At 44.2% G+C, this 26,749-nt stretch overlaps 1 protein-coding gene across 8 annotated transcripts in view; it reads right to left on the reverse strand.

Moving 5' to 3' along the window:
- LOC103650168 (auxilin-related protein 1) overlaps positions 1-7,274 on the reverse strand; it is a 39,138-nt gene extending 31,864 nt beyond the window's left edge. For 7 of the 8 annotated variants that reach the window (XR_004857154.1, XR_004857151.1, XR_004857152.1 and 4 more), the window contains exons 1-2: positions 6,581-7,274; positions 3-1,749 (exon numbers count right to left, since the gene is read on the reverse strand). Coding sequence is in view for 2 of the 8 variants with exons in the window: in XM_008675809.4 (XP_008674031.1) it covers positions 3-1,749; positions 6,581-7,122 (2,289 nt within the window). In the remaining 6 variants the exon portion in view is untranslated. The remainder of the gene's footprint in view (positions 1-2; positions 1,750-6,580) is intronic. The other variant, XM_035966225.1, reaches the window with a different exon arrangement.
- Positions 7,275-26,749: the final 19,475 nt, after the last annotated feature.

Below are 26,749 nucleotides of genomic sequence, written 5' to 3' on the forward strand. Positions count from 1 at the left end.
ACCGTTGTTGTGTTGTTGTATGATCTCGGTAGACTACTTGATCGAGAAGGCATGCCAAAGAATGACTCAAGGTCAGGTTCTGTTGTTGCTCTCCTTTGCTGATTTTCTCTTGCCAGTGCTTCAGCTGCAGCTGCAGCGGCAGCCCTTTCTCTAGCATCATTAAAAGCCCTTTGCTTAACTTCAGTAGCAACCCTCTCGAAAGCTGCTCTTTCAGCCCTCCACCGTGCTTCTGCTGCAGCTTTCTCAACAGCAGCTCGCTCAGCCTTTGCCCGAGCTTCTGCAGTAGCTTTCTCCTGAAATTCTGCTGTTTCCTTTTCCCTAGCTTCAGCAGCAGCCCTAGCAGCTCTTTCCCTTGCATCTGCGGCAACTTTGGCATCCCTTTCCCTTGATTCTGTTGCAGCCCTTTCTCTAGCCTCTGCTGCTTCTCTTTCCTTAGCTTCTGCAGCAGCCTTCGCAGCTCTTTCCTTTGCCTCCACTGCAGCTCTCTCACGAGCTTCTGTTGCTGCTTTCCATACTGCAGCTCGCTCTGCTCTTTGACGAGCCTCCTTCTCAGCTTGCATGCGTGCTTCAGCAGCTGATCTTTCGCGTGCCTCCCGTATAGCCTTATCTACAGCCTGCCTGGCCACTCTTTCTTTTTCACGCCTCCTCTGCTCCTCTTGTTCCCTTTGTCTCACATTTTCTCTTTCCCTCTCAAGCTCTTCTTCCATCTCCCTTTCTGCTCTTATTTGCTCTTCTTTATGTTCTCTTTGTATTTGTTCATTCTCTAATCTCTTTTCTTCATCTGTACTTTCTGTTTCATGAGCACATACCTCTGCTTTCTCATCTATTTCTGGCTGTCGATATTGACTGCTAGTGAACATAGAATCAAATGCCCCTTGGTTCCCCCTTTTACAGTGTCCCATCTCAGTCCAGTCCATGAAACTTGCAGTAGCTGCAGATGGATAATGCCCATTTCCTTCATGCTTTAGAACTTGTGGATGACCAATGGCAGAATTTGCAGGCTTTGTCAAGAAAAAATCTTCCAATTCATCAATTTGGGATGTTTTAGAGGTGTTTGAAGAACATATGGAGTGATGGTAGCGTTGATTACAATGATGGGCATATGCTTCACTAGTTACAGATTCAGTAGGTGGTTTCTTAGCAGCAAGTGGAGGTGGAGGCCTTGAAGGAGGTGGCGCACTTGTAGGTAGTGTCACTAAAGCAATATCTAAAACAGTTAGCCACACATCATTAGTCGTTTGTGAAGATTGATTCACCTCTAACAAATCGTCTTCCTCAACAAATGGGTTCAATGTCTGAAAACTAGTGGTAACAGGTACTTCATGGACAACAGATGCTTCAGGGAAGTTCATCTCAGTCAATGTATTGGCAGGTGCTTCTGTTGATGCTTGTTGGACTGTCTTCTCCTGAGGCAGCCGATCGGAGTGACTCGTGCTGATTATGTTTTCAGTATATCTCCTTTCAGTTCTATCACTCTGGTTTTCAGATGTAAACGAAAAGGGTGGCATGGCTTTTGGAAACTCAGTAAAGATATCAGAACCCTGAAATATCCCACTGGTATTATCAGGCGTTGTGTCCGCTTCCTTTCTAGGCATGCCAATGTTATTCAGAAGATTTGAAAACAACCCTAAAGATGAATATCCCGATTTGTGTGTACCACCTAAAGTAACGAAAGGATCTTCTGGCATGCTCATGCTAATTTTGCTAGAGGAAATTGATTCACTTTCTTGTCTCGTTATAGGTTCCTCCCTGTATATATTTCAGTCACAACTGATCACCAAACAAGAGAAGAATAACTCATGATTATCACAAAGACTACATTGCATTTGATTCTTACATTTCCCACAAACAGTCATATATGTTGTCGAAATGAAAGAAATTAGACAGATCAACAGAACACCTCACTTATCGACATTGTAGCTCTTATGAACCAATAGAAGGGGAAAACCAGATAGGAAGGTAATTGGAAGTGAACTTGCATTAACACGGTCATGAAGTTATGAAGCATTTAGGAGATGTTTGGTTTGAAGAATCACTCCATCCAAGTTAAGGTGGTGTATCATAAGTCTATTCCTCAAATTTGATGGAATGACCCCATTCCTCACGTTAGTACTAATTTGTGGGGTGTGGCTGGTGCTAAAGCTTTGAGGGGTCTGTGGCCTTAATCTAGAGTCCCCCCCCCCTCTCTCTTCTCCTTGTCTACCTTTCTTTAATTAGTTCCTCTTTCTGTTTTTCTGGTGGCTGTTCACCAGGTTATGTTCTTGTTTGGTTTTTTCTTTTTTCTGTTTCTTGTTATTTGCTTTGTGTTTTGTGTTGTACTTGGCCTTCTTTAGACCTTTTTTTTCCTCTCTTAATATAATGATGGGCAGTTCTCCTGTATATTTGAGAAAAAAAACTAACTAACTATAAGGAATGAGGTGTTGATGAATCAACCCATTCCATTCCACAAACCAAACAAAAAAAGTGAGTGAGAAGATGGACTAGCTTATTCCTCAAACCAAACACTCTATTAGTGAGCTACTCACTTCAAAACCAGCACTAAAACAGGCAAGTAAAATACAATATCATACCAATGGTCCATTGCTATAGTAGGTGTATAGTACATGTGACCTGAATAACAAGCTTTCCTCCTGTTCTAACTTTTAGTTAGATACAGGATACCACATACACTTTTCTTTTTTTTCTCGAATGCGCAGGAGGATTGCGCATCTTTATATATTAGAGAGAAGAAAAACACCCACAAAGGGCAAAAAATACAGAACACAAACGTACACCCAAACACACACACACACACTTCTAAAGAACACACCAGGACAGGGAGACCTGCCACGCAGGACCCGACGTCTACAAAGCAGAAACACGGTCAGCCAAACCAATGCTCCCGAGCTGCTTGGCTCCAGCTAGAACCCAGCAAGTGAGCTCATCAAGGAAGGATCTCAGCACCTTCGCAATGGAAGGGGACTCCTCATGGAAGATCACTCGGTTCCTATGAAGCCAAAGGCACCATGCCTCAAGGATGATAGCACTGTTGAAGCCCTTCTTCTTGTCTTTGTGGATCTGATTGACCACTCCTCCCCACCACTCCACAAAGGAGGCCTCCACAGGACTAAGAATAAGGTGTCCTAGGTTAAAAGGGGCTAGAATGCCATGCCTGAACTGACGTGCAAAAACACATGTAGTTAGGAGATGTTGAACTGTCTCTTGCTCTTGATCACAAAGGGGACAAACAATCGGGTGGGGCATACCACGCTTTCGTAATCTGTCATCTGTCCAACACCTATTTCTTATGGCCAGCCATAGGAAGGTTTTACATTTGGGGGTGGGCAAGATTTCCATAACCGCTTCCATGGCTCAAAGGTGATGGAACTAGAAAATAAAACATTGTAACAAGATTTAGAAGTGAAATGTCCAGATGACTCATGCCTCCAAACATGTTGATCAGTTTCTGGAGACAAAACAACCTCACTAATAGAGTCCCAAAGGAGAAGGTATTGTTGCATTCCATCTAGAGTGAGAGGTAACTTGATAGCTCTGATCCACTGACCATTTATAAGGGGTTGGGCCACAGTTCTAGTGGAGGTTAACTTTTTGTCCACCTTTGAGAATACCATTGGAGCTAAATCTTTGATGGAATTCCCGCTCAACCACCTATCAATCCAAAAGAGAGTATCATTACCGTTTCCCACATGGGAGATCACTGAAACCAATGCCTTGACTTGTGGCTGAACAGGGATATCAAGACCAATCCAGGACCTGGTAGGGTCAGTTTTCTGTAGCCACAACCACCTGGCTTGCAGCGCCCAGCTTCTGTAAAGCAGATTTGGGAGGCCAAGACCACCAAGATGCAGCAGCCTAGTAACCTTCTCCCAAGCCACAAGGCAGCAACCACCATTTATCTCCTTTCTACCCTTCCAGAGGAAAGCCCGTCTAATTTTATCAATAGCTTTGATCACCCACTTGGGAACGCTCATAGCAATGAGGAGATAGACTGGAATGGCTGAGAGGACGAAACGAACCAAGGTTGTTCTCCCAGCGAGATTAAGAAGGGATGCCTTCCAGTTAGGCAACCTTGCAGCAATCTTATCAACCCAAACAATGAGGTCACTTGTTCGCAGTTTCTTGTTGGAGATCGGCAAGCCCAAATAAGTGCATGGGAAGGCAGCAGGCACACACTGCAGGGTGCTGCAGCATTCATGCACAACAGGCGCAGCACAACAGATAGGGGTTGCACAACTTTTATTCATGTTGGCAAACAGCCCAGATGCCTCTCCAAAGCAGTCAAGGATCAACTTGGTACAAACCAGATCATCATCCAGAGGCTTGACAAAGAGAACTACATCATCTGCGTACATGGAGAGCCTGGACCTAACATTTGCAGCCCTCAAGCTATGCAACATCCCTCTAGATTCCGCATGCCTGAATAAGCTGCCAAGCACGTCCATCACAATGATAAAAAGCATAGGGGACAAAGGATCCCCCTGACGCAAAGTTCGCCGATGCCAAATATGATCATCTAGGACCCCATTGAGAAGAACTTGCGTAGAGGAAGAGGCCAATAGGTTGGAGGTTAAGTTGCACCATTTCAGACCAAAGCCAAGATGGGACAACACCTCCAAGAGAAAAGCCCAAGAGACTGAATCGAAAGCTTTTGTAATGTCAAGCTTTAAAAACAAGCTAGAGACCTTCCGCCGATGAAGGGACTTGATCGAGTGCTGAACAAACATATAGTTATCGTGGATAGACCTTCCCCTCACAAAAGCACTTTGATTTGCAGCCACTAACCTTGGCAGGAGAGGAGCCAACCGGTTAACCATAACCTTGGTCACCAATTTGGCAAAACTATGAATGAGACTTATGGGTCTAAAATCAGCCGTTGTTGTGGCATCAGTCTTCTTGGGGATGAGGGTAAGATAAGCTGAGTTCAACAGCCACAGCCCCCGAGAATTACCTTGATGGAGGCAATGATAGCCGCAAGCAGATCGTCCTTAATGATATGCCAGCATGACTTATAGAATCTCCCGGTAAAACCATCCGGACCCAGAGCTCTATCTGAAGGTAGGCAGAAAACTGCAGACCGGACCTCATCCTCTGAGATGGGGAGGTCCAATACACCTAGATCGCCCATGTCCCTGTGGCAAGATCCCAAGTTTAGTGTGAATTCTCTATGTTTAGCCACCCCCAACAGGTTGGTATAGAAATCATTCAAAGCTTCATGCTTCTGCTCATGAGAGGTGACCACCCGATCTCCGACTGTCAAACTAGAGATGAAGTTTCTTTTCTTGCGGTAGCAAGCCTGCAAGTGGAAAAAAGAAGTGTTTGCATCCCCCTCCTTCAGATATCTAACAAGGGATCTGAGACGAGCCACTGTCCTATCTAATGAAGCGAGGGCCAAACAATGTTGCTTAAGCCTCCTCATGAGCCATAGTTCCTCAGAAGACAGCAGCCTGCTATCCTGAGCCATTTCGAGTCTGTGAAGGATTTCCTTTGCTAAAGCCAATTGGGATTTCACATTGCCTGCATTCTTGTGCCCCCAGGACTGCAAGGACCTGGCCAATCTTCGAAGCTTCAAGGATACACGCTTTAGAGGGCAGGAGGTCTGAACTGGCTGCACCCAAGAATCAGCCACCACATCTAAGAAATCAGCAATCTTAGTCCAGAAACTTTCAAAGTGAAATCTGCGCTTTCCCTCACTAAATTGCACATGCAACTTCTTCAAATAAAGTATGATCCATAAGGCACAAACATTTGAAGGTCTTACATTGTCATAGATAAATCATCTTTGATGGTGAACAAAGCAACCAACCCACCAATATGGGATTTAACAATGGATATAATGGAAGAAATATGGCATGTTAGTTCAGAGTTTCAAGTGATTAGCCTAGATTGAATCCATCATAGGAACTACAACAACAATGCTCGCTACTGCAAAAGGAAGAGTGGCATGCAAAAGGCAAAACTCATAATGTTCCCAAAAGTTTTGAAAATATGTAAGATACCTAGAAAATTATAGTAGAAAACGATAGATATCAAGTCAATTTCAAGAGAAAAATGCACTGATGAACTGAGACTCTATCCAAGACAATATATCAGCAAACAAACCCTCAAACCAGCAGACAAATTCAGCGCAGAATCTCTCTAGCTGTCTCCAAAATTGGTGCTATTAAATAGCCATCATTTCTTTACAGTCATGTGCGCGCAGAGGAACAGGGTTTTGGGGGGTGCTAGGGGAGCACCGGACCAGTGGTTCAACTATAAGTTTTCATGTTTTCTCTTGCAGTTATCCATTTAAAATCATTCATCCTTGTCACTATGACGGTTTGATTTACTTTCCCCATTCTTTCCTGCTGTTTGAAATTATCCTTCTACCACATTGCATCAAAAGACCCGGAATCCAAGTATCAAAAGTAATAAAAAAATGGGCAGGGCTTCATTTCCAGAATCTATGAAGCATAATTTGTTAAATTGTAAGATATAACACCGCTAAAATCTTGTCAATCCAACCTCATCTTCTAAATAATAAATCAAGTATGCAACAAATATAAATAGTTCAATTGCATTTTGAATTAGAGGACTCTCAGACCTTGCCGAAGAGGGATAGCTCGTGCCTCCACTGCAGTCAGGGATCACATCATCATCAAACGCCACTGTCTCAGGCTCCATTTGCGGCGCTGGCTTCATGCTTCCATCGAATCCAGGGATCAACTCGTCGTCGAACCCCACTGGTTGACGGTCCCGCTCCACCTCCCTGGCCGGCTTCTCCATGGGAAAATTGGTGCTCCCAGCCAACCCAGGGAACAAATCTTCATCAAAACCCACCACCTCCAACTCCGTCCTCTCCGGCTTTGCCGCACTCCGGACGCCACCGTGCAAGTCTTCCTCTTCCCCTCCACCACCGCCTCCAAACAAGGGGATCGCGTCGAATGGATCGGCCGTGTAAGGATCGTCGTCGAAGACTGGCTTGTCGAACACGGGCGGCGGCGTCGACGGCGAGGAAGAAGCCTTAGGCGCGGGCTCGGGGGCCTCGGCCGCGCGATTGAAGTAGGACTCGAACATATCGTCGTAGAAAGAGGCCGACGGGGGCTTGGAGGGACCGAGGTCATTGAAAGGGACAGAGTCATCCATGGCCGGGTCAAGCACGCATCCGGCAGCGACCGAATGGATGCGCCGGAGTCGGGAGGGGTGAGGTGATCTCTACCCCTACGCGGGGTTTGTGTGCTGTGCAGCCTGTGAATTGTGATGACGGCTTCAAGGGAAGAAGTCGTGTGCACTTGGCCTGTTGGGGCGAGCCGGCGGGGTGATCAGTTTTTTTTTGCAATTTAGCTTTTTTTTGGTTTTTTCGGTTTTTTCTTACAAATATGTCTTTTTAAGTTTTATTTCAAAAATTGGACCTTACATAGACGTCAATATTATTAACGCCGAGCCAACACAGATCGGCGTCAATACTATTGCCGCCTAGGTCTCCGACGTGGTGGTGGGGGTGTCGTGGCGCCCACGTGACGGGGGTAGGCGTTATAGATCTTGGCGCCAGCAGTGGATAGCGGATGACTACGTCGACATTGATTCTTCCGACGACGAAGGCACGGCGTACGACCAGTCCACTAGACTCGGAACCCGGGTGGAGGCGGCACCAATCTTAGATCGAGTGGTACGTTTTAAAACTTTTTTACTCAATTTTAAAACTTGACATGTATCGAGTGTATGTTTGATATGAATTGTGTTGTACAGGGTAACACATTGAGACGCTCGATATAGGATTGATCGCCAGCTTTTGACTGTGGGCGACAATAGCATGCGTAGTGTCACACCCGGTTTTAGAAGGTAAACCGTATACGAACCATGTACGTGCCAGGATCAGAACTCACGTACACGGCGATTACATAATTGGACATCATCACACAATGCTTGAATTAAATAGCGAAAAGGTACTTAGTTACATCAAGATGTCTGAGACATCCACAAAGTCTATTATATAACCATAGTGTTTAACATTAACATCAAAGTGTGGAGTAACGAAACGTAGAAGATAAGCCTACACATGCATCTGACTGGGGGTTTGCCACTAAAGTAAACTAGAACTCGTCGTAGTCCTGGAACTCCTTAAAATCCTCCATGTTACTAGCTTTACCTCCTGAGCACTGAGAACAGTGGGGACAACCTGGGGTGGGGTGTTTTGTAAAGCAAGGGTGAGTACACATCAACGTACTCAGCAAATGTCCTGTTTGGCTAAAGTGGACTAGCTGTATGTGGGGTTAAAGTTAAGCAGTTGCTTTTAGTTGGTCAGGTTTTATTACTATAAGTAGAGCCAAGTTTTAGTAATAACCCAGTTATTACCCAGGAGTACTCTCTCCAGTAGGAAATACCAGAGATCAAAATTATAACCATCATTGCTAATCATCATCACAAAAGTAACAAAAGTTCTTCTAATCGAAGAGGATCTCAAGGCTGCTCTTAACCGTGAGCACGGCTGATATACCAGTTTCTAACACTCTGCAAAGGTCGCACACTTTACCCACAAGCTGTGATTCCCATTCTGCCTGGGGTTCTAGCCTCCCCATTGATCACTACCAAGGTGACCCAGCAGGTTCTCACTACGTAGTCTTTACAAAGATTTCCCAGAGGTCATAGCCACCCGTTAGGTTTCTCCAGTTTGATAAACACAGTACATCTCCCCAGAGGAAGGGTGACTAACAAAACCAAATCAAAGAACCTCTGCAACCAGCCTCGGCAGAGCAAGTACTGTGCCTGGACCCCATTGAAGGCCCTACGGCGAAGCCAACTACTCCTCTGGTTCCTCTAATTAATCAGCTAAGGGCGTCTCATTCCACCCTCGTGATTGCACTATTATCCCAGGTTGTCACTCCCCAAACAGGTCCTTGCGGAGAGGCACTCAGGAAATAACCTAAGCCCCCTAAAGTAATCATAAGAACCTCATCGGGATAACATCATCGTATCATAAAAGATCACATCATGTTCATTGATTAAGTTAAAGCAATAGCATAAGCTAACCTTGATTAACCCAAAAAGGTAAACAAGGGTATGGGAAATACAGACTAGTCAAACCTTAAGTTTCAATAATGTAATGCGGGACAGTGGGCGGACTTGGGCGTGGTGGCGCCGCTCGGTCCCGCGGCGGGAGCTCGCCGAAGACGAGGAGGCTGGCCACTGTAGGGCACTAGGGGCTCGGGGACTAGTCTAGGCGCAATCAAAGGGGTCTGGCGAACTCGGCCATGGCCTTCACACCGGCGCGGAAGCACCAAAGGGCGCTGCACGCGGAGAGACGGACTAACAGCGGCGCTAGATTGCTCCGGCGAGCAATCGCGCGAACAACAGGGCAGTACACAAGAAATTAGGGGTGCAGGCATGTTTCTCACCTCGAGGGGAACTGATGGAGTCACGGGGCAACGGCGGTGGAGCAGGGACGCGACAGACGACAGTGGCAGAGCTCTGGCTGCGCGAGAATCACTCCGGTGAGCGTGGGTCGGCTGAACCAGGGAGGGAAGAGGCACAACGAAGGGTGTCCCGAGCAGCTGACAGTGAGGCGGAGCTCACCGTGGCACTGGACGGGGCGCGAACGCGACGGTGGCCGCAGAACAGGCGGTGATTGACGGTGGGCGGTGGCGGGGCTCTCTGCACGCGTGGGCAGAGCGAGAGAGAGGGCGAGCGAGTCTGGCAGAGGGCGCAAATGGGCGAGGGGAGGTGGGTGAGCAGGGCGCGGGGGCTCGGACGTGGCCGAAAAATGCGCAGTCGTGGGCGCATCCACGGCGGGGAGATCGTGGGCGAGAGGTTGGGGACGAGCTAACATGTGGGGACGGTGGGACAGAGAGAGGGAGAGCGGGCGCACGCGAGGGAAACCGCGCCGACAGGTCGGCCCCATGGTTCAGCGAGAGAGAGAGGGGGGAAGAGAGTGCGAGCGCTCAGGGTTGTGCCGACAGGTGGGACCCGCCTGTCAGGCAGAGGGGGCGCGCGGGCGCGCGCGCGCGAGCTAGGCTAAGTGGGCTGCCTTGGGCCGAATTGGCTTTTCCTTTTTCCTGGAATTTCTAATTGCTTTTCTATTTATTTTCTCTAGGGTTTTCAATTCAAATTCAAATCAAGTTTCAAATTCAAACCAAATCAAATATGTGCAACATTTCAAAGAATATTTAGGCTCGATATGATGCAACATTCCATGACTCATATGTTTTGGACAAAACAAATTAAATAATCTCTCACTAATACAACTAACCCTAATTAAATGAAGAAGAAAGGGAGAAAACTAGAGAGAGGGAAACTAAAGTGAGATAGAGAAGAGTAACACCTAAATTTGGATGATCATAAGAAAGAAATTTTATACCCCAAATTCAGGGTGTTACACGTAGCTTCTTGGAGATAAGCCTACTTGGAGCATTTATGGTTGATACAAATATGTTGTACATTAACATTTAATGGCGTACATGTTTTCTTTGCCACACTCAAATTTTTCGAATATGTTGTAAAGTAACATGTTTGTGGCGTACAACGTTTATCTAGGCACCTACGTGGAGTTGCTGCTCGCTGCGGTTGCAGGACCATGGCTGCACGGGATGTACATGTCCCCTCATTGGGTGTCCACACAGCAACGTCGTCCACAGGACAACGTGTTGGCTTCAACTATGATCAGGACGAGATCGAACCTTCATATATTCAGTGGCTCATTCGACACATCTGTTACAGCCAGAACGGAGTAAGTGACACCGCTCTTGTAACACCATAAAAATCATCAAATAAAAATAATGCATTTAGTTATTAAAGGTAATTATGGTAATGAATTTTTTAAGTGTTTGTCATTTATTTGCATTTGGAATGATTTTTTATTTCTCATAAGTGATTTTGGATATTGAATATCATTTCTTCTTAAATGAAAAACCAAATAATATATATAATAATATTAGTCCAAAAATAAATATTTATTTATAAATAGTTTTGGTATAATTATTATGAATTTTAGGGTTATTTAAATATGTATTTCGAAATTAGTAAAAAAACAAAAAACATAACCTAACTTTGGCCCATTAGGCCCATCAGGAAGCAAGTCGTGCCCTCCTAAACTAGTCGCCGCTCCACCCTCTGGCAGTCGCCGCCACCCCCTGGCCCGATCCCTCCTTCTCCCCTCCCCTTCTCTCTCCCAAGCGCCGCCAGGAAACGCCGCCCGAGCTCCCTGCTTCCCTGACTCCAACGCGCCCACGCCCAGGCAGTGCCCTGCACCCCGACGCACGCTCCAGCCGCCTCGCCGCCCCTGCCCCACGCAGCGACCGCGCCCAGGCGCGACCCGAGCCAACCTATCGCGCCAGGAGGACCCGACCGGCCGAAGTCCGACCGAGCTGTGCCCAACACCGACCGCGGACGCCATGCACCGCGACCTCGCGCCCAGCCAAGAACCGATCGAAGCCCAAGTGTCGCCGTCCGTCTTCAAGGAACTTCACTGCGACGTTTCTTCTTCCCCCTTCTCTCCTCCATTTACTCTCTCATTGAAGCTCCATGAACGCCATTGATGGCTGATTGAAGACACCAGCTGTCGTTTCTCTCCCCTCTCGCTCTATAAAAGCGCCCGGACTCCCTTCCCTTCTCCCCGAGCTCTCCCTCTCTCTCTTTCTCGTGCTCTCCCCATTCTCGAGCTCGCCATCGACCAAACCGTTCGTCACCATTGTCGCGGGAGTCCGTGGAGACTCGCCGGAGTTCCGTCCGCACAGGATCGCACTCGTTCCCTTGACCGTCGAACACTCCCCCTCGTCGACGTCCATCCCTGCGCATGAGCATGAACCCAAGGTGGAAGATAACCCCCAAATGTTGATTTATTTTCTAAATCATGTTTTGAATTAATTTATGGATCTTGTGAATTGTTGTTGTAATATTGATGTGATTTGGCGATTCGTGTATGATTTTAGAGATTTCGATGTATACGTGTAGCCAAAATCGAACCCCGCGACAATACTTTAAATATGCGTATGATTTTATAATTCTAAAAATGAACACGGTCTCTATTCACCACCTCAGTGATTTTCATACTAGAAAACGTTTACAGATTTGATATCGCTTTAGTGTGTGGAACGATAATTGTTAGTAGTATTTTAAGTGTAAACTTATTTGCATGAAGAAATAGAAGAAATCCTAAGCCACGTATTTTCGATCAGATGAAAATATATATTTTACTATTCATAATAAATGTATTCATAAGTATAACACTTAATTACTTAGAATTAGTAAGATATTTATTTATGTCATAATAACCATGAATATGTTATTAAAAGTCTCATTTAGTAATTTACAATTAATTCTTAGAATATTAATATTATAAAATTAAGTAAATAATTTTAGCCACACGTATAATTTCTATTTAGAAAAGAAAGGAGAAAACAGAAAGAATAGAGTTTTCTAAAGATACTAAAATAATAGAATTGTTCATATCTTTAAAATGATGACCTATCGGTTTGAATGTAGTTTTCTCAACAAATATAGATTTAGTGTTTTCCTAATACAATGATAATCATTTATTATCCCTCACATAAAACTCATTTAGTCTCATATTTAAGTATCCATAATTATATGCTTTGCAATAGTAATATGTCATATAACTTTTCTAATAATGATATAATGGCTTAATTAAGTACTCACACCGTCGTAACTAAAATGATAGTTTATACATAATTTCCTTTCTAATGAATTAGATCATGTGTTCCTATAATAGCATTAAAGATAATTAATAGATTAATTATCCTTTATCATAATTTATTAATCAAACCTATAGTCAATTTATTCTTAACTGGATTTATGACATGATTAATGATTTCATAGAATTTAGTCCACATTATATACGAATCACTTAACTTTTCCTAAAGGATAAAATAAAGTAATAAGAGATTAAGTTCTTTTATAACTTTAAATGTTACTTTATATATAGACTTCGAATATAATAATATAGGCTATGTGCTTTCTAATGAAATTAAAAGATGGTTATGCGTTCATTATATTTTGCATGACAATCCACTTAAGGGCCTATAACCTAGTTTTTCATAAAAATAGGTGTTTAATAATAATGATCTTTTCACATAAAACCTATTTAGACTTATACCTTAGTTTATCATAAGTGAATGTTTAATAATGATTTATAATATGTTCTATAATGCTTCTAAAATTAATAACGTGATTCGTAACCCATTAACCTTAGATATATAACATATATCCTTTCTAAAAGGTTAAAAATATTTAATATTGTTATAACGTGTTTTATCATTCTATAAACCCTTAACTTGATGACTTGATGAAGGGTCCCTGCACCCCGACATGCTGTACCCTTCTCTGTGCCTCCTTCTTTTGCTTCTTGTTGGCTGGCTCTGAGCATGAACCGCCTGTTATCGGGAGTACCAGCTTCGGAGCCGAAGCAGCTCCAGCTTGATTGTTGAACGAAGCCATCAGCTCAAAAAAGTGGAAGTGAGTTCACCGGAGGTGGGCGCCAATGTTGGGGACTTGTTCTCAAATGCTATGAATTAAGAACAAGGCAACACAAAAATGTTAAAGGTTAATGTCCTTCGTCCTTCGAAGCATTATTTCCCTTAGGATATAATGAACTTCGGACGAAGGTCACGAGCATAATATTACGAAGGTTTCACCCTCGTAATTAAACTTATAAAGATAATACAAAGTAAGATAGAACATGAACATTAAAGATAAATACATTAAAAATAAATGATATTTGAATACAACGTTTAGGTACATTTATACCTTTGCCTTGATAAACAATAATTCCCGAGTGATGCGTTAGCAATTACAGGAATCCGTGAACAGTAAAGGAATACTGTTCACAATTTATAGGCACAGAACACAGCCTGTGAGGAATTACAATCATGCCCCTCATAAAAGTTTACCACAATGACTCAGACCCCTATGGGCTAAAAGGTCATTCTATATTTAAGTCGGTTCGACCCTTCATCTTCGGATATGTTATAGTACCGAAGCTTCATGAATGATGCCTTCGGCGTCACGTACGAGCAGCTTTAGCCGAAGCTGTTTCTTTTTGCAGGACCTTCGGCGACGAAGCATGGTCCCAACAGTAGCCCCTTCGCGGTGCTAGATCGTTTTTCGTAACGAGCTTGATCCGTGAAAAAAGTCACTTAGGCTTTAGGAAGCCGAAGGTCCGAAAAACACCTTCCCTGAGCTCGTTGTCGAGAAACGATACAGCTTTCGAGCGCGTAGCGGTCCCACCATGCAGGTTCACTATTCTGGTTTTTGCGGCCCACCGTTCAGCGGGTGCGAGCAACTGTTTGCCTGGTGTAAAAATCCTGACGATTCACCTTCTTACCTGCAACACTATATAAACAGACGGGTAGGTGTGAAGTTACCACAGCATTCATTGTTATTGCACTGTTTTGCTGCCAAAATTTTTAACCATAGCTGAAGCTTGACTTTCGCATTCAAACGAAGCTCCAGTTTGGTGTTTGCTTCATCAGAAGAAGAGCTTCGGAAGAAAAGGTTATTAATATCCAAGAAATTTTTCAAGAAATTCAAAATTAAATGGCCAGAGTGCACTCTACTGCTAGAGTTGAGCGCGAGGGAGACGAAGCCGAAGGTGCGGAAACTGTTCCTATCTCTGAAGCAATGAAGCGATCTGGATTGATGACATCGGAAGACACCCCCGCTGCTGAAGCAGAACAAGCAGATATTGAGGAGGCTGATTCTGACGGTGATTACAATATCGCAGTACCAAGCAAGCCTACTCATCTGGACTTCGGAAAGTCGACCATCTCGAAGGCTGATTTCCCAAAGATGGTGAAGTCGGGCTACTTTAGCGAAGATGAGAAAAAGCTGATTCGCTTCAGTGGAGAAGAAATTACCCCGAAGCCACAGAAAGATGAAATAGTGATTTTCAAGAGTTTCCTCAAAGCTGGTTTGAGATTTCCTTTGAATAGGATGATTGCCGATGTGCTAAAAAAGTTTGGGATCTATTTTCATCAACTAACTCCTAACGCTATTGTTAGGCTTAGTGTTTATATTTGGGCTCTCCGAAGCCAGGGGTGGAGCCATTTGCCGAAGGTTTCTGCCGAGTACACGAGCTACACTACCAAACTAAGGCCAGAAAGGATGGGCTACATGAAAATTTTGGTTGTTACAATTTTGCCTATTGGAAAACTACAAAATTTCCTGTGATCAGCTACCGAAGCAAGTGGCCGGCAGGCTAGAAATCGGAATGGTTCTACGTCAAAGTTGATGACGACAAGGAGAAGCTTGTACAGAGTCCGCTTGAACTAATCTTCGGAGAAACACGACCACAGTGCAGTATGACACCAGAAGGTCCAACCCAAACGGCGTTGGCTGAATTCAGAATTATTGCAGAGCACATTGGCACTAGGGATTTGGTGCAGGAATTTCTGGCTTTCAAAATATTTCCAACTATGAAGGAATGATCTATGCCGAAGCTTAAAGGAGAGAAGAAAGAGGGGGAGCTTGTCCGACTACCCTATCATTATAAATTCAAGAAATATTTTAAGGCACCCTGCCAAGAATGGCTCGAAACAATCGAAATAATGAGTACTGAAATTCTTGGAAATTACTCTAAAAAGAGGACCAATTGATGACAGCAGCCTTCGGCACCCGGCCGAAACGAAGGCTAAACAGAGTGCTTGATGCTATAGGCTTTGAATATCCTGATTATGGGCGATTGGGCGGAGATGCTGGAGGCCCGAAGAGAAAAAGAATTGCCAGCGCCGTTGACGAAGAAAGCACCAAAGTGGCCAAAAAGAAAAAGGAAATTTCTAAAAAGCTGAGCCCTGAGCCGAAGGTGGCTGCTGCAAGAAAAAGGAAAATTGCATCTCCAGAACAAAAAACATTGGTTCGAGAAGAAGAAACTACTGCGACACCTTCTGCTGCCGAAGTAGAAGAGATTCTGAAGGTAATGACTGAACCCTTGCCTGTCAAGCTAAGTCCGCTGGCGCCGGAACTGACGAAGTTTTTTCAGAAGGACAAAGAAGCTTCGGCAGCAGAAAGTCCTGCACTGCCGAAAAAACGAAGAATTATTCAAATAGCAGATGTGATTCATCAGACGCCGCCACCGGCGACAGTGTCAAAAATTGTTTCTGCCGAGACCGCTGAAGCCGAAGGTGCCACATCCGAAGCTACCAGAGTGGAAACCACCGAAGCTGAAACCGGCGAAGCCGAAGCTACCGGGGCCAAAGCCGGGACCACGGAAGGTTCGAATCTGGAAACCACTCTTGAAGTTATTGACAATATACTCCTGAAAATGGCTGAAGAAGAAGCTGCTATGGCTGCGGTAAACATGACAACTAAAAAGGGAAAAGAGCAGATCGACGACATTTTAGAAGAAGAAAATTTTAACTTTCAAGATTTTCTTGGACAAGAGCTAACAGGCGCCGAAAAAGAAGAGTTGAAAAATATGCCATATCTTGCGGGTATAAGCCAGGGTCTACGCTATTTGGTGGGGTCAACGAAGGGAAGCTAAGATGCCTTCGGAACCGCACCGAGGCCAAAGTTGTTAGAACCCTCTCCAAAAGCGTTGGCCTGCCGAAACTAGAAGTGGACCCTCTGCAGGTACCAGCGACACCATATCGCCGGAAGCCTGCTCTATGCTAATTTTAAGGTGACAAATTTTATTATTATTATTATATTTATTTTTTATTTTTTTAGGTCGTTTTCTGACGAAGATTGTTTTGGCAGAGTATACTATTAAGTAAGGTTCTAAAAATGCAACAAGATCTCGAAGAGGAGAAGAACAAAACTATCATCAAAGATTTGGAAGAAAAAGTTGAAAATTACGAAGCTGTTCTAAAAAAGAAGGACTTTGCCATCCAGGACCTTGAAATCATGGCTAAAGAACACGAAGGTGCATTAGAAAAGAAAGACTTTGTTATTCAGACTATGGAAGGCTCCTTGGCTGAGGTCCAAGCCGAGAATGACAGTTTAAAGAATGAATTGCTCAAACAATTAGAAAAATCTGAGCAGGAAAAGAAACACCTTGAAGCAAGTCTTAAAACTGAGATGGATAAGAATTCAAATTTGCAAAAATCCTTGAAGGAACTTCAAGAGAAATGCCTAAGCTTCGGCAGCCGATGCGTGCAGCGGCTGAAGGATGTGTTTCATTCTATCGGAGCCAGCTCTGAAAAATTTACACCTTCAACTGAAAACCTGCCCAGCACATTAGAATATATTGAAGGCGAGGTTGATGCTCTTGACGAAGTTATTGGTGGCCATGCCGACTTCTGCGCCCTGATAGCTTCTCGGGGCACAGCTACCGCTTTTCTGAAGGCTGGCTGTACTCATGGAAAAATTGTGAATAGACCAAACTTCAGCTTGTCAGCAGCAGACTTGATTGATATCCCGAGCCTAGCCCGAAGCATCAGAAATAGATTTATGACCCAGATTTGGGTAAATGGCGGGCGAAGGATGGCTGGTGACGAAGCTCGAAGTCACCTTAAGCCGGTAAGAAACTTATATTTGTTACTTTTACCTTCTCCTTGAAATTTGCACCTTTCTTATTCTGCTCTTTAATATTTGCAGGATGACGAAGCTGAAGTATGACGAAACTGAAGCATGACGACCTGAAGCTTGATAGTTGCTATAATAGACTTTTCTACAAAAATTTCCGAAGGGATCTTTGTAATATAATTATGGAAAAAACTTATGTAAATTTGTACATACCTTGTAATATATTTTATTTCCGCTATCTGTGTACAATCTACTTTGCTGTGGACGAAACTTCTTTTTTGAGCCGAAGGCGAAAAACACCTTCCCTTCTTTTCGTACACAACGAAGCATAATTTTTTTTTCCTTTTTCGAAGTCTTTCCTCATTGCCGAAGCACCTATCTTTTTTGTGTGGTATGATGATGATTCTATATATGTCTAAATGAATGTTTATGAATGCAAATGAGATGATGAAATGTATTGTGCAAATGAATATTGGGACACATGTTCATAAACCATAATCATAGCCCTTCATCCCCTTGGGAATGATTCAAATCTTTTTTGCCGTTTACTTTTCGGCTTCACCGTTTACTTTTTGGTGTATCAGCGTTGACTTTTTGCTGTAAGCCTCCCTTAGGAGCTTCTTCGCCTTTTACTTTCAGCTGAATCAGCGTTAACTTTTCGCTGTAAGCCTCCCTTAGGAGCTTCTTTGCCTTTTACTTTCAGCGGAATCAGCGTTTACTTTTCGCTGTAAGCTCTGCATTCCCTTAGGAATGACTTTTGAGCTTCTCCCTGTTTTCTTTTCTTTTCCCTTTGCATTTACATTTACATTTTTTGGGGGATATCACTTTTATAGAATTGAAATAAGGAAAAGAAAAATTACATGTTGTGGCCCCATTAAAAACCTTTCTCCCCCTTTGGAAAGGAAAAGGGTGCCACAAAAAGGAATAGAAAAAATTACATCAAACTAAACATAATATCGCCGAAGCTCATCCACATTCCGTGATCTAGGAATGTCGTTGCCGTCCATATCCTTCAATCTGTAGGAACCGGGTCTTGACGAAGATACTACCAAAAAAGGTCCTTCCCACTTTAGCTGTAATTTGCCTACTGTCTCAGGGTTGGCTACTCTTCGAAGCACCAGATGTCCTGGTTCAATGTTCTTCAGCTTAACCTTCCTGTCACGCCATTTTATTGTTTCGGCTTGATATTTATTGATGTTTTCCACAGCTTGAAGTCTGATCCCTTCTATAGCATCTTTTTCCACAGAGCAATCAACTTCGTCTTCGCCTTCTGCCGAAGCTACTGTTCTTATTGATCCTGCTTTGGCCTCTTCCGGGGTTATTGCTTCATCCCAAACAATAGTTTGAATGGCGTAAAGCCTGTTGATCTTGACATGGTTGTGTTATGGCTCCACACCACTTTGATTAACTCGTCTGGCCACTTTCCCCTGGGCTGATTGAAGATTGACTTCATTATTCCTGTCATTATGATCCCGTTAGCTCTTTCGACAAGTCCATTTGAATCCGGATGTCGAATAGATGCAAAATGGATCTTCGTGCCAATTTGATCACAAAATTCTCTGAAAGCTTCAGAATCAAACTGTGTCCCATTATCCACAGTAATGGCCTTCGGCACTCCGAAGCGACAAACAATATTTTGCCAGAAAAACTTTTGAATAGTAACCGAAGTTATTGTGGCTAGAGGCTTTGCCTCAATCCACTTAGAAACATATTCCACTGCCACTACAACATATCTTAAGTTTCCCTGTGCTGGTGGTAATGGACCTAGCAAATCAAGGCCCCACCTTTGCAACGGCCAAGTGGGTTGTATTAATTGAGTTAAAGACGAAGGTTGTTTTTGATCTCTTGCACATTTCTGACAACCTTCGCACTTTTGGACTAAATCCGCTGCATCTGAAGCTGCCTTTGGCCAATAAAATCCTTGACGAAAAACTTTCCCGAGCAAAGGCCTAGATCTAATATGAGATCCACACAGGCATGCGTGTATTTCCTTCATCAATTCTATACCTTCGGATCTGGATAAACACTTGAGCAACGGGGAACAGACCCCACGCTTGTATAGCTCCCCTTCTATTATGACATATGGTCGAGCTCTTGCTTCTATCCTCCTGTTATAAGCTTCATCGTCTGAAAGAAAATTACCCTGAAGGAAAGAGATGATTTCAGTTCTCCAATCTTCACTATAGACAGGGGATATGTTGAGGACCGCTCTTTCAAGAAGCTCAACCGAAGGTGCTTTTATTGTTTCGAAAAATACTTCTGAAGGTAAAGGCAGCCCCTGTGCTGCTGACTTGGCCAATAGATCAGCATATTCATTTTCTCCACGAGGAATACTTTTAACAGAGAATCCTTCAAAGGAAACCTCAATCCTTTGGACTGTATCTAGATATTTTTCAAGCTTCGGATCTCTTGCTTTATAGCTCTTGTCAATATGACCAGAAATAACTTGGGAATCAGTTTTAAGAATGGCCCTTCTGATTCCCATTGCCTTTAACTTCCGAAGACCCAAGAGCAGAGCTTCGTATTCAACAATATTGTTTGTACAACTGAAATCAAGTCTTGCCGCATAACAAGTTTTAACTTTGGAAGGTGAAACCAACACAGCAGCTGCTCCTGCTCCGAAGGTTCCCCAAGACCCATCGCAAAACACTGTCCATGCTTCGGCATCTTTATTCGTTTCTTCCTCCTGAGCCCCTGGCGTCCAATCAGCAATGAAGTCTGCCAACGCTTGGGACTGAATCGAAGATCTATGGACATAATCAATACAAAATTCATTGAGCTCTGCAGCCCATTTTCCAATCCTTCCAGTAGCTTCTCGATTTCTCATAATATCCTTCAACGGTTGTGAAGAAGGAACAATTATGTTGTAAGCTTGAAAATAATGCCGAAGCTTCCTGGAGGCCATCAAAACAGCATACAGTACTTTCTCCAATTCTGTATAATTTTTCTTTGATAAACTAAGAACTTCGGATACAAAATATATTGGGGCCTGCTTCTTGACTTGGCCTTCAAGCTTCTCCTGGACAAGTGTTGCGCTTACCGCTGAGTGCGAAGCTGCCACATATAATAACAAAGGAGCCCCTGGCGTTGGTGGAGTTAGTGTTGTTAGATCTATCAAATATTGCTTCAGTTCTTCAAAGGCTCTTTGCTGGACTGGTCCCCATTGAAAAACTTCGGCTGACTTCAGCACTTCGAAAAATGGTAAATTTCTCTCTGCTGATCTAGATATGAATCTGTTGAGAGATGCCAGCCTTCCTGTCAATCTTTGAGTCCCCTTCTTTGTACTTGGTGGTTCCATTCGAAGTATAGCTTCGATTTTGCTTGGATTAGCCTCAATTCCCTTTGTTGAAACTAGGCAACCAAGAAATTTCCCCTTCTTCACTCCGAAAACACATTTTTCTAAATTCAGCTTTAAACCAGCCTATCTAAAATTAGCGAAGGTCTCCTGCAGATCAGCAATGTGATTATCTTGCTTCGTGCTTTTTACAATGATATCATCAACATAAGTTAGCACATTCCTGACTATCTGAGAATGGAGAACCTTCGCTGTCATTCTGCTGAAGCTTCCTCCAGCATTCTTAAGCCCCTCAGGCATCCGAAGGTAACAATATGTACCACTAGGGGTTATGAAGCTGGTTTTCGGCTCATCCTCCTTCTTCATCCAAATTTGGTGATAGCCTGAATAACAATCCAGCAAACTCATAAGCTCTGATGAAGCTGCTGCATCAACTAGGGAATCTATCCTTGGCAATGGAAACTCGTCCTTCGAACAGGCCTTATTGAGATCAGTAAAGTCGATACACATTCTCCATTTACCATTGGCCTTCTTTACCATAACAGTGTTAGCCATCCATTCTGGGTATTTTACCTCTCTGATAACTCCGGCACTGAGGAGTCTTTTCACTTTATTCCGAGCACCTTCAGCCTTGTCATCAGACATCTTCCGAAGCCTCTGCTTTTTGGGTCTGAATGATGGATCAACATTAAGCGAGTGTTCAATAACATCCCTGTTAACTCCACAAAGATCATTAGCTGACCAAGAAAAAACATCTTTGTTGTTGAATAAAAACCTTATCAAGGTTTTCTCCTGTTCTTCGGACAGTTAAGATCCCAACAGCACCTTCTGCTCTGCTATATCCTCACATAAGAGCATGGGCTTCGGCTGATCAGCCGAAGCAGCTTTTTCTCTTCTGAACTTGTATTGCTCACAAGCTTCAGCTCCATCTATGTTATGGATTGCTTTTGAGTCTGTCTAATTTCCTTCGGCCCTTCTGGCAGCTTCCTGACTTCCATGAATAGCAATGGGCCCTTGGTCCGAAGGTATCTTCATGCAAAGATAAGCTGGATGAAGAATTGCTTCGAAGGCATTGAGAGTGCCACGACCAATGATTGCATTGTAAGGGTATTCCATGTCAACAATATCAAACACAACTTGTTTAGTCCTTGTGTTGTTGATAAATCCGAAGGTCACTGGCATTGTGATTTTGCCGAGTGCTACAATCTGCCTTCCTCCGAAGCCACAAAGGGGATGTGTGGCATCATGAATTTTGTCTTCGGGCTCTTGCATCTGTCTGAAGGCCTTAGCAAATATGATATCAGCTGCGCTGCCTGTATCAACCAAAACATTATGGACCAGGAATCCTTTGATCACACAAGAGATAACCATAACATCGTTGTGTGGGTAATCCTTGAGTTGAAGATCCTCTTGGGAGAAGGTAATTGGAATGTGAGACCATCTTGACTTGATGAAGGGTCCCTGCACCCCGACATGTTGTACCCTTCTCTGTGCCTCCTTCTTTTGCTTCTTGTTGGCTGGCTCTGAGCATGAACCGCCTGTTATCGGGAGTACCAGCTTCGGAGCCGAAGCAGCTCCAGCTTGATTGTTGAACGAAGCCATCAGCTCAAAAAAGTGGAAGTGAGTTCACCGGAGGTGGGCGCCAATGTTGGGGACTTGTTCTCAAATGCTATGAATTAAGAACAAGGCAACACAAAAATGTTAAAGGTTAATGTCCTTCGTCCTTCGAAGCATTATTTCCCTTAGGATATAATGAACTTCGGACGAAGGTCACGAGCATAATATTACGAAGGTTTCACCCTCGTAATTAAACTTATAAAGATAATACGAAGTAAGATAGAACATGAACATTAAAGATAAATACATTAAAAATAAATGATATTTGAATACAACGTTTAGGTACATTTATACCTTTGCCTTGATAAACAATAATTCCCGAGTGATGCGTTAGCAATTACAGGAATCCGTGAACAGTAAAGGAATACTGTTCACTATTTATAGGCACAGAACACAGCCTGTGAGGAATTACAATCATGCCCCTCATAAAAGTTTACCACAATGACTCAGACCCCTATGGGCTAAAATGTCATTCTATCTTTAAGTCGGTTCGACCCTTCATCTTCGGATATGTTATAGTACCGAAGCTTCATGAATGATGCCTTCGGTGTCACGTACGAGTAGCTTTAGCCGAAGCTGTTTCTTTTTGCAGGACCTTCGGCGACGAAGCATGGTCCCAACACTAGTAGTTAAGAATCAAGATCTATTCCTATCTGTGGAAGAACCTCAAGTTTTCAATAAGCAAGGCAAGTGGACTTCTCCCTCTGCATACTCTGTTTGATCCCAAACAATACATTTAATAAAGTTTATTCTTGGATATATATGCATAATTTGATGGGTTACCTATTTAGATACCCCTAACCTTTCCAACCTTACTCCTTTGTTTAACTTGGGATTATGATCTAATCAAGTAGCTATGCTATTGCTACAACTTTAAATTTATGCAGTCACTCCTGTTTTATGATATTAATGTTCCAAATGGTAAGTTTACTTTATTGTTGTTAACCCGATGGTTAAACAAGATTATTGCATAATAATTGGAACATGGAGTGACCACCCGAGAAAACAGTGCTACCATGAGAACTATCATGGCTCTGGTCTTGGCTAAATAACTAGGGAAGTCTTATATTGGGTGCTGGTCGTGGTCGACCGGATCGGGGGCATCTGGCAAGCGCTTATAGTTCTGGCTCAGGCAGATTGGATACGTGCATAGTTCCCAAAGCTTTACCCTATAGTCTGGACTATAAGTTGGTTACGGTAGGTGTACCTTATGCAGTTGACCATTTCCAGCATTTGTGTAATGAGGACTCTAGGGAGAAGCCTCGTAGTGAGACCTTGGCCATTCACCTCGAAAGTGAATACAAGTCTAGCTAACCCGGGCTAGAAGGGAATCACGACTCATGGGTAAAGATGCGCCACCTCTGTAGAGTGTAAAACTGATATATGAGCCATGCTCACGGTTATGAGCAGCCTGGACTCCTCACATGATAATTGAACTTGAAGATGGAAATAAATCCAGATCCGATGATCTGCCAATGGTTTGCTTAAGTGGTTTCACTTAAGTGTTGTTGATATACTCTTATACCTTTGTTTAATGGGAATACTTAGGATTTACACTTATTAGTAAGACATGTGTTGTTAATAAAATGTTGACCAACTAAAATGCTTACTGCTCAACCTTAGCCTCACCTTGTTAAACTTGCATTAGTTTCCCCCCCACTTGCTGAGCCCCGACCATAAGTGAGCTCACCCTTGCTTAAATTTTGATCAGAAGTTTGCAGGTGAAGTTATGATGCTGAGCTCCATGGATGCTAGTCTAGTGATACCCCCGGTCATCTTCCTGTGGATGGATGTCCATGTTTCGCTGTACTTTGATGAATAACGGTTAAGACATTATGTCTGTTCGAAGTGTAATATGTTAATATAATCGTTATTTACACTTTTATGCATTGTTCTTTTGATATATTACACTTGTGACGTCAACATATGTGTGGAAATAGATCCTGGCACACATATGTTATGCACCCGGCTCTGCCTACAGAAACGGGTGTGACAGCTCTCCACAACGTTACAATCCAGGCACCGACGCTTTAGGCTAGGAGGCATTGACTTGTTATGGGCTGGTATGGACTGTATGGAGTTGTTATGTAGTGTATGGACTGTATGGACTTGTTTGGCCTCTACAGACTTGTATGAACTTTTTATGGACTTGTATGACCTCTATGGACTTTTATGTGCTTGTATGGACTTTTATGAGCTTGTATGGAATTTTATAAACTTATGTGCACTTGTATTGCTTCTACATGTGTATATGTTGGATTGATATAAAACAGGGGAAACTCTTCATTGCCTCCTTTGCATCCGGGTTCACTTTCCCTTCCGGAGAGCTTCTGGGTTCTTCTCCATTGCCTCCTTTGCATGACGTGCATGCTCAAGCTTCTTCTCCCTCTCCTCCCTGTAATCAGCGGCACGTCTCATTTCCTTCTCTTTAATCTATTGTTGCCCCACCGCAAGCTCCTCTCGTCTCTTGTTTACCCTCTCCTTGTCCTCTACATCCCACTTCTTAAGATTCTCCATCCATTTTTTTTATCTTTCTCAGATATTTCTGTGTCCACCCAGTGCTCAAAATCATAGAGCAGTGGAGGAGTCTACAAAGCATTCAATGGTTAGTAGCATTAATTCGTATGAAAACCAATACATGTTTGAGCAATTATTCTCACCATTAAATTGATCCGACGTTGAGCAATTGTCGGCTCAAAAGCATGGCTGCGCCAGCTTGTCAGAGAGGGACTGGAAGTTGGCAATGAAACGCCGACTGAAGTCGCTCCAATCATCGATGCAGTGTCGTGGCAGATGTCATAGCCACTGCAGTGCATCTTGCCCAACGACGATGGTCAAATATGCTGTCATCACATCTTTTGTTGCCCCGGCGGCCTGGGCAGCGGTCGTGTAGACGACCAACCAGCCCCCCGGGTCCTGCTTAGGCTCATACTTGTCGACGTTGGAGACCTTGAAGTTAGGGGGACACTGGATGGCCCGGAGACACGGAGTAAGCGCGAATACTCCACACGTGTCTTCCTACCGGCATTCATGGTGTTGGTCCCGGGGAGGGGAGTCGGTGATGTGTCGTCTCGACCGTCCCCGGATCGAGCCACTAGTTGAAGCCGCAACCGACTCAACTCGGGTGGCGTGACTTCGAGCCGGGACACCATGGTCCCGATCATACTCCTCTCGACGCCTTATCTTGTTTTCGTGTTGTCGGTCGCGCGAAGCGTTGATGGAGCTCCGCGCGTCTCACCGACTGTTGATGGCGTGTCGCAGGTCGCTCGGAGGATGAGCGATGGGTAGAAGGTGATTAGCCGCTCGAGTAAGTAGTCGCTGATAGCCTTCAGCATCCGGAGTCCGCGGGAGGCCATCGGCTATCTAGGCCAGCACTCCTCCGACTTCACTTGGTGTGTTCATTACGCGAGCGAAGTCAAGGTTCCGGTTTTGAGCAAAGAGAGGATTCTCTCGGCGTAACCTTGCGCCTTGCTCGGCTTGTTCTCGATCTCGGTCCTAAGCTTGTTGGCGGTCACGTCGGTGAGAGTTCTGCCTTTCTCAGTGTACCCGCTCGTCGGGGGTTTCTCCCACTTCTGAAACTTCATCTCGGGATATGGGCTGCGCTGGGTCTCGCTCCCTAGCTTTGTGATGTTGTCGAATATTTTGGCGTCCGTTCCTTCGTCGTCGAGCTTCTCGCTGGGGAGGTTCTTCCCCCGGCATGGTCGGCTCATCGTCAGAAATGGGAGACAATTCCAATATCCCCTCGATGAAAAGGACGTTGGGGTAGAAAGGAGTTGCCGTGATGGTGAGTTCCTTTCCGTCCTTCTTTGAGGGCGAAGGTGCCAGAAAGATAACTCGGCGGATTTTCGTCCCCTTTCTAGGAACGCTTGCTTCTTTCTTTCTTGTAATCCGTGTCCACTCCTTCGTGGGCGAAGTGGGTAGAGGAGTCCTTCGGGCAGGTGAATTCCCGATCCTCGGCTTGCAAGAAGTAATCTTCGCCTGAGGCGCTGGAGGTTGCGTTGTCCGTTGTCTTGTTTCGACTTTCCTGGGGATTTCCAAGGAAAGCTTCTTCTCCGGCGGATCTGCTATGCGGTGCAGAATTCCTTTCTCATCTGCTACGGACGAGATGGTCCCGAAGCAGAACACGGATCTAGGGCGAAGGGCGATCTTGCACTGGGAAGTAACGGCTATTGAGCTAGCTGGGGTCAACGACACACCCCCTACCTGGCGCGCCAGCTGTCGGTGTTTGGAGCCCGACCACACACCCAGGGTTACCCCTTGTGGTGCTTTTGGGTAGGATGATGTTGTTGACTATAACTCAATGGTTCGTGCGAGATGCATGAGAGACGATAGGCAATTTTCTACAGGTTCGGGCCGCTTGGAGAGGCGTAATACCCTACTTCCTGGTGT

This window comes from Zea mays, chromosome 3, assembly GCF_902167145.1.
Source record: "Zea mays cultivar B73 chromosome 3, Zm-B73-REFERENCE-NAM-5.0, whole genome shotgun sequence".
In the NCBI taxonomy this organism is placed as follows: domain Eukaryota; kingdom Viridiplantae; phylum Streptophyta; class Magnoliopsida; order Poales; family Poaceae; genus Zea; species Zea mays.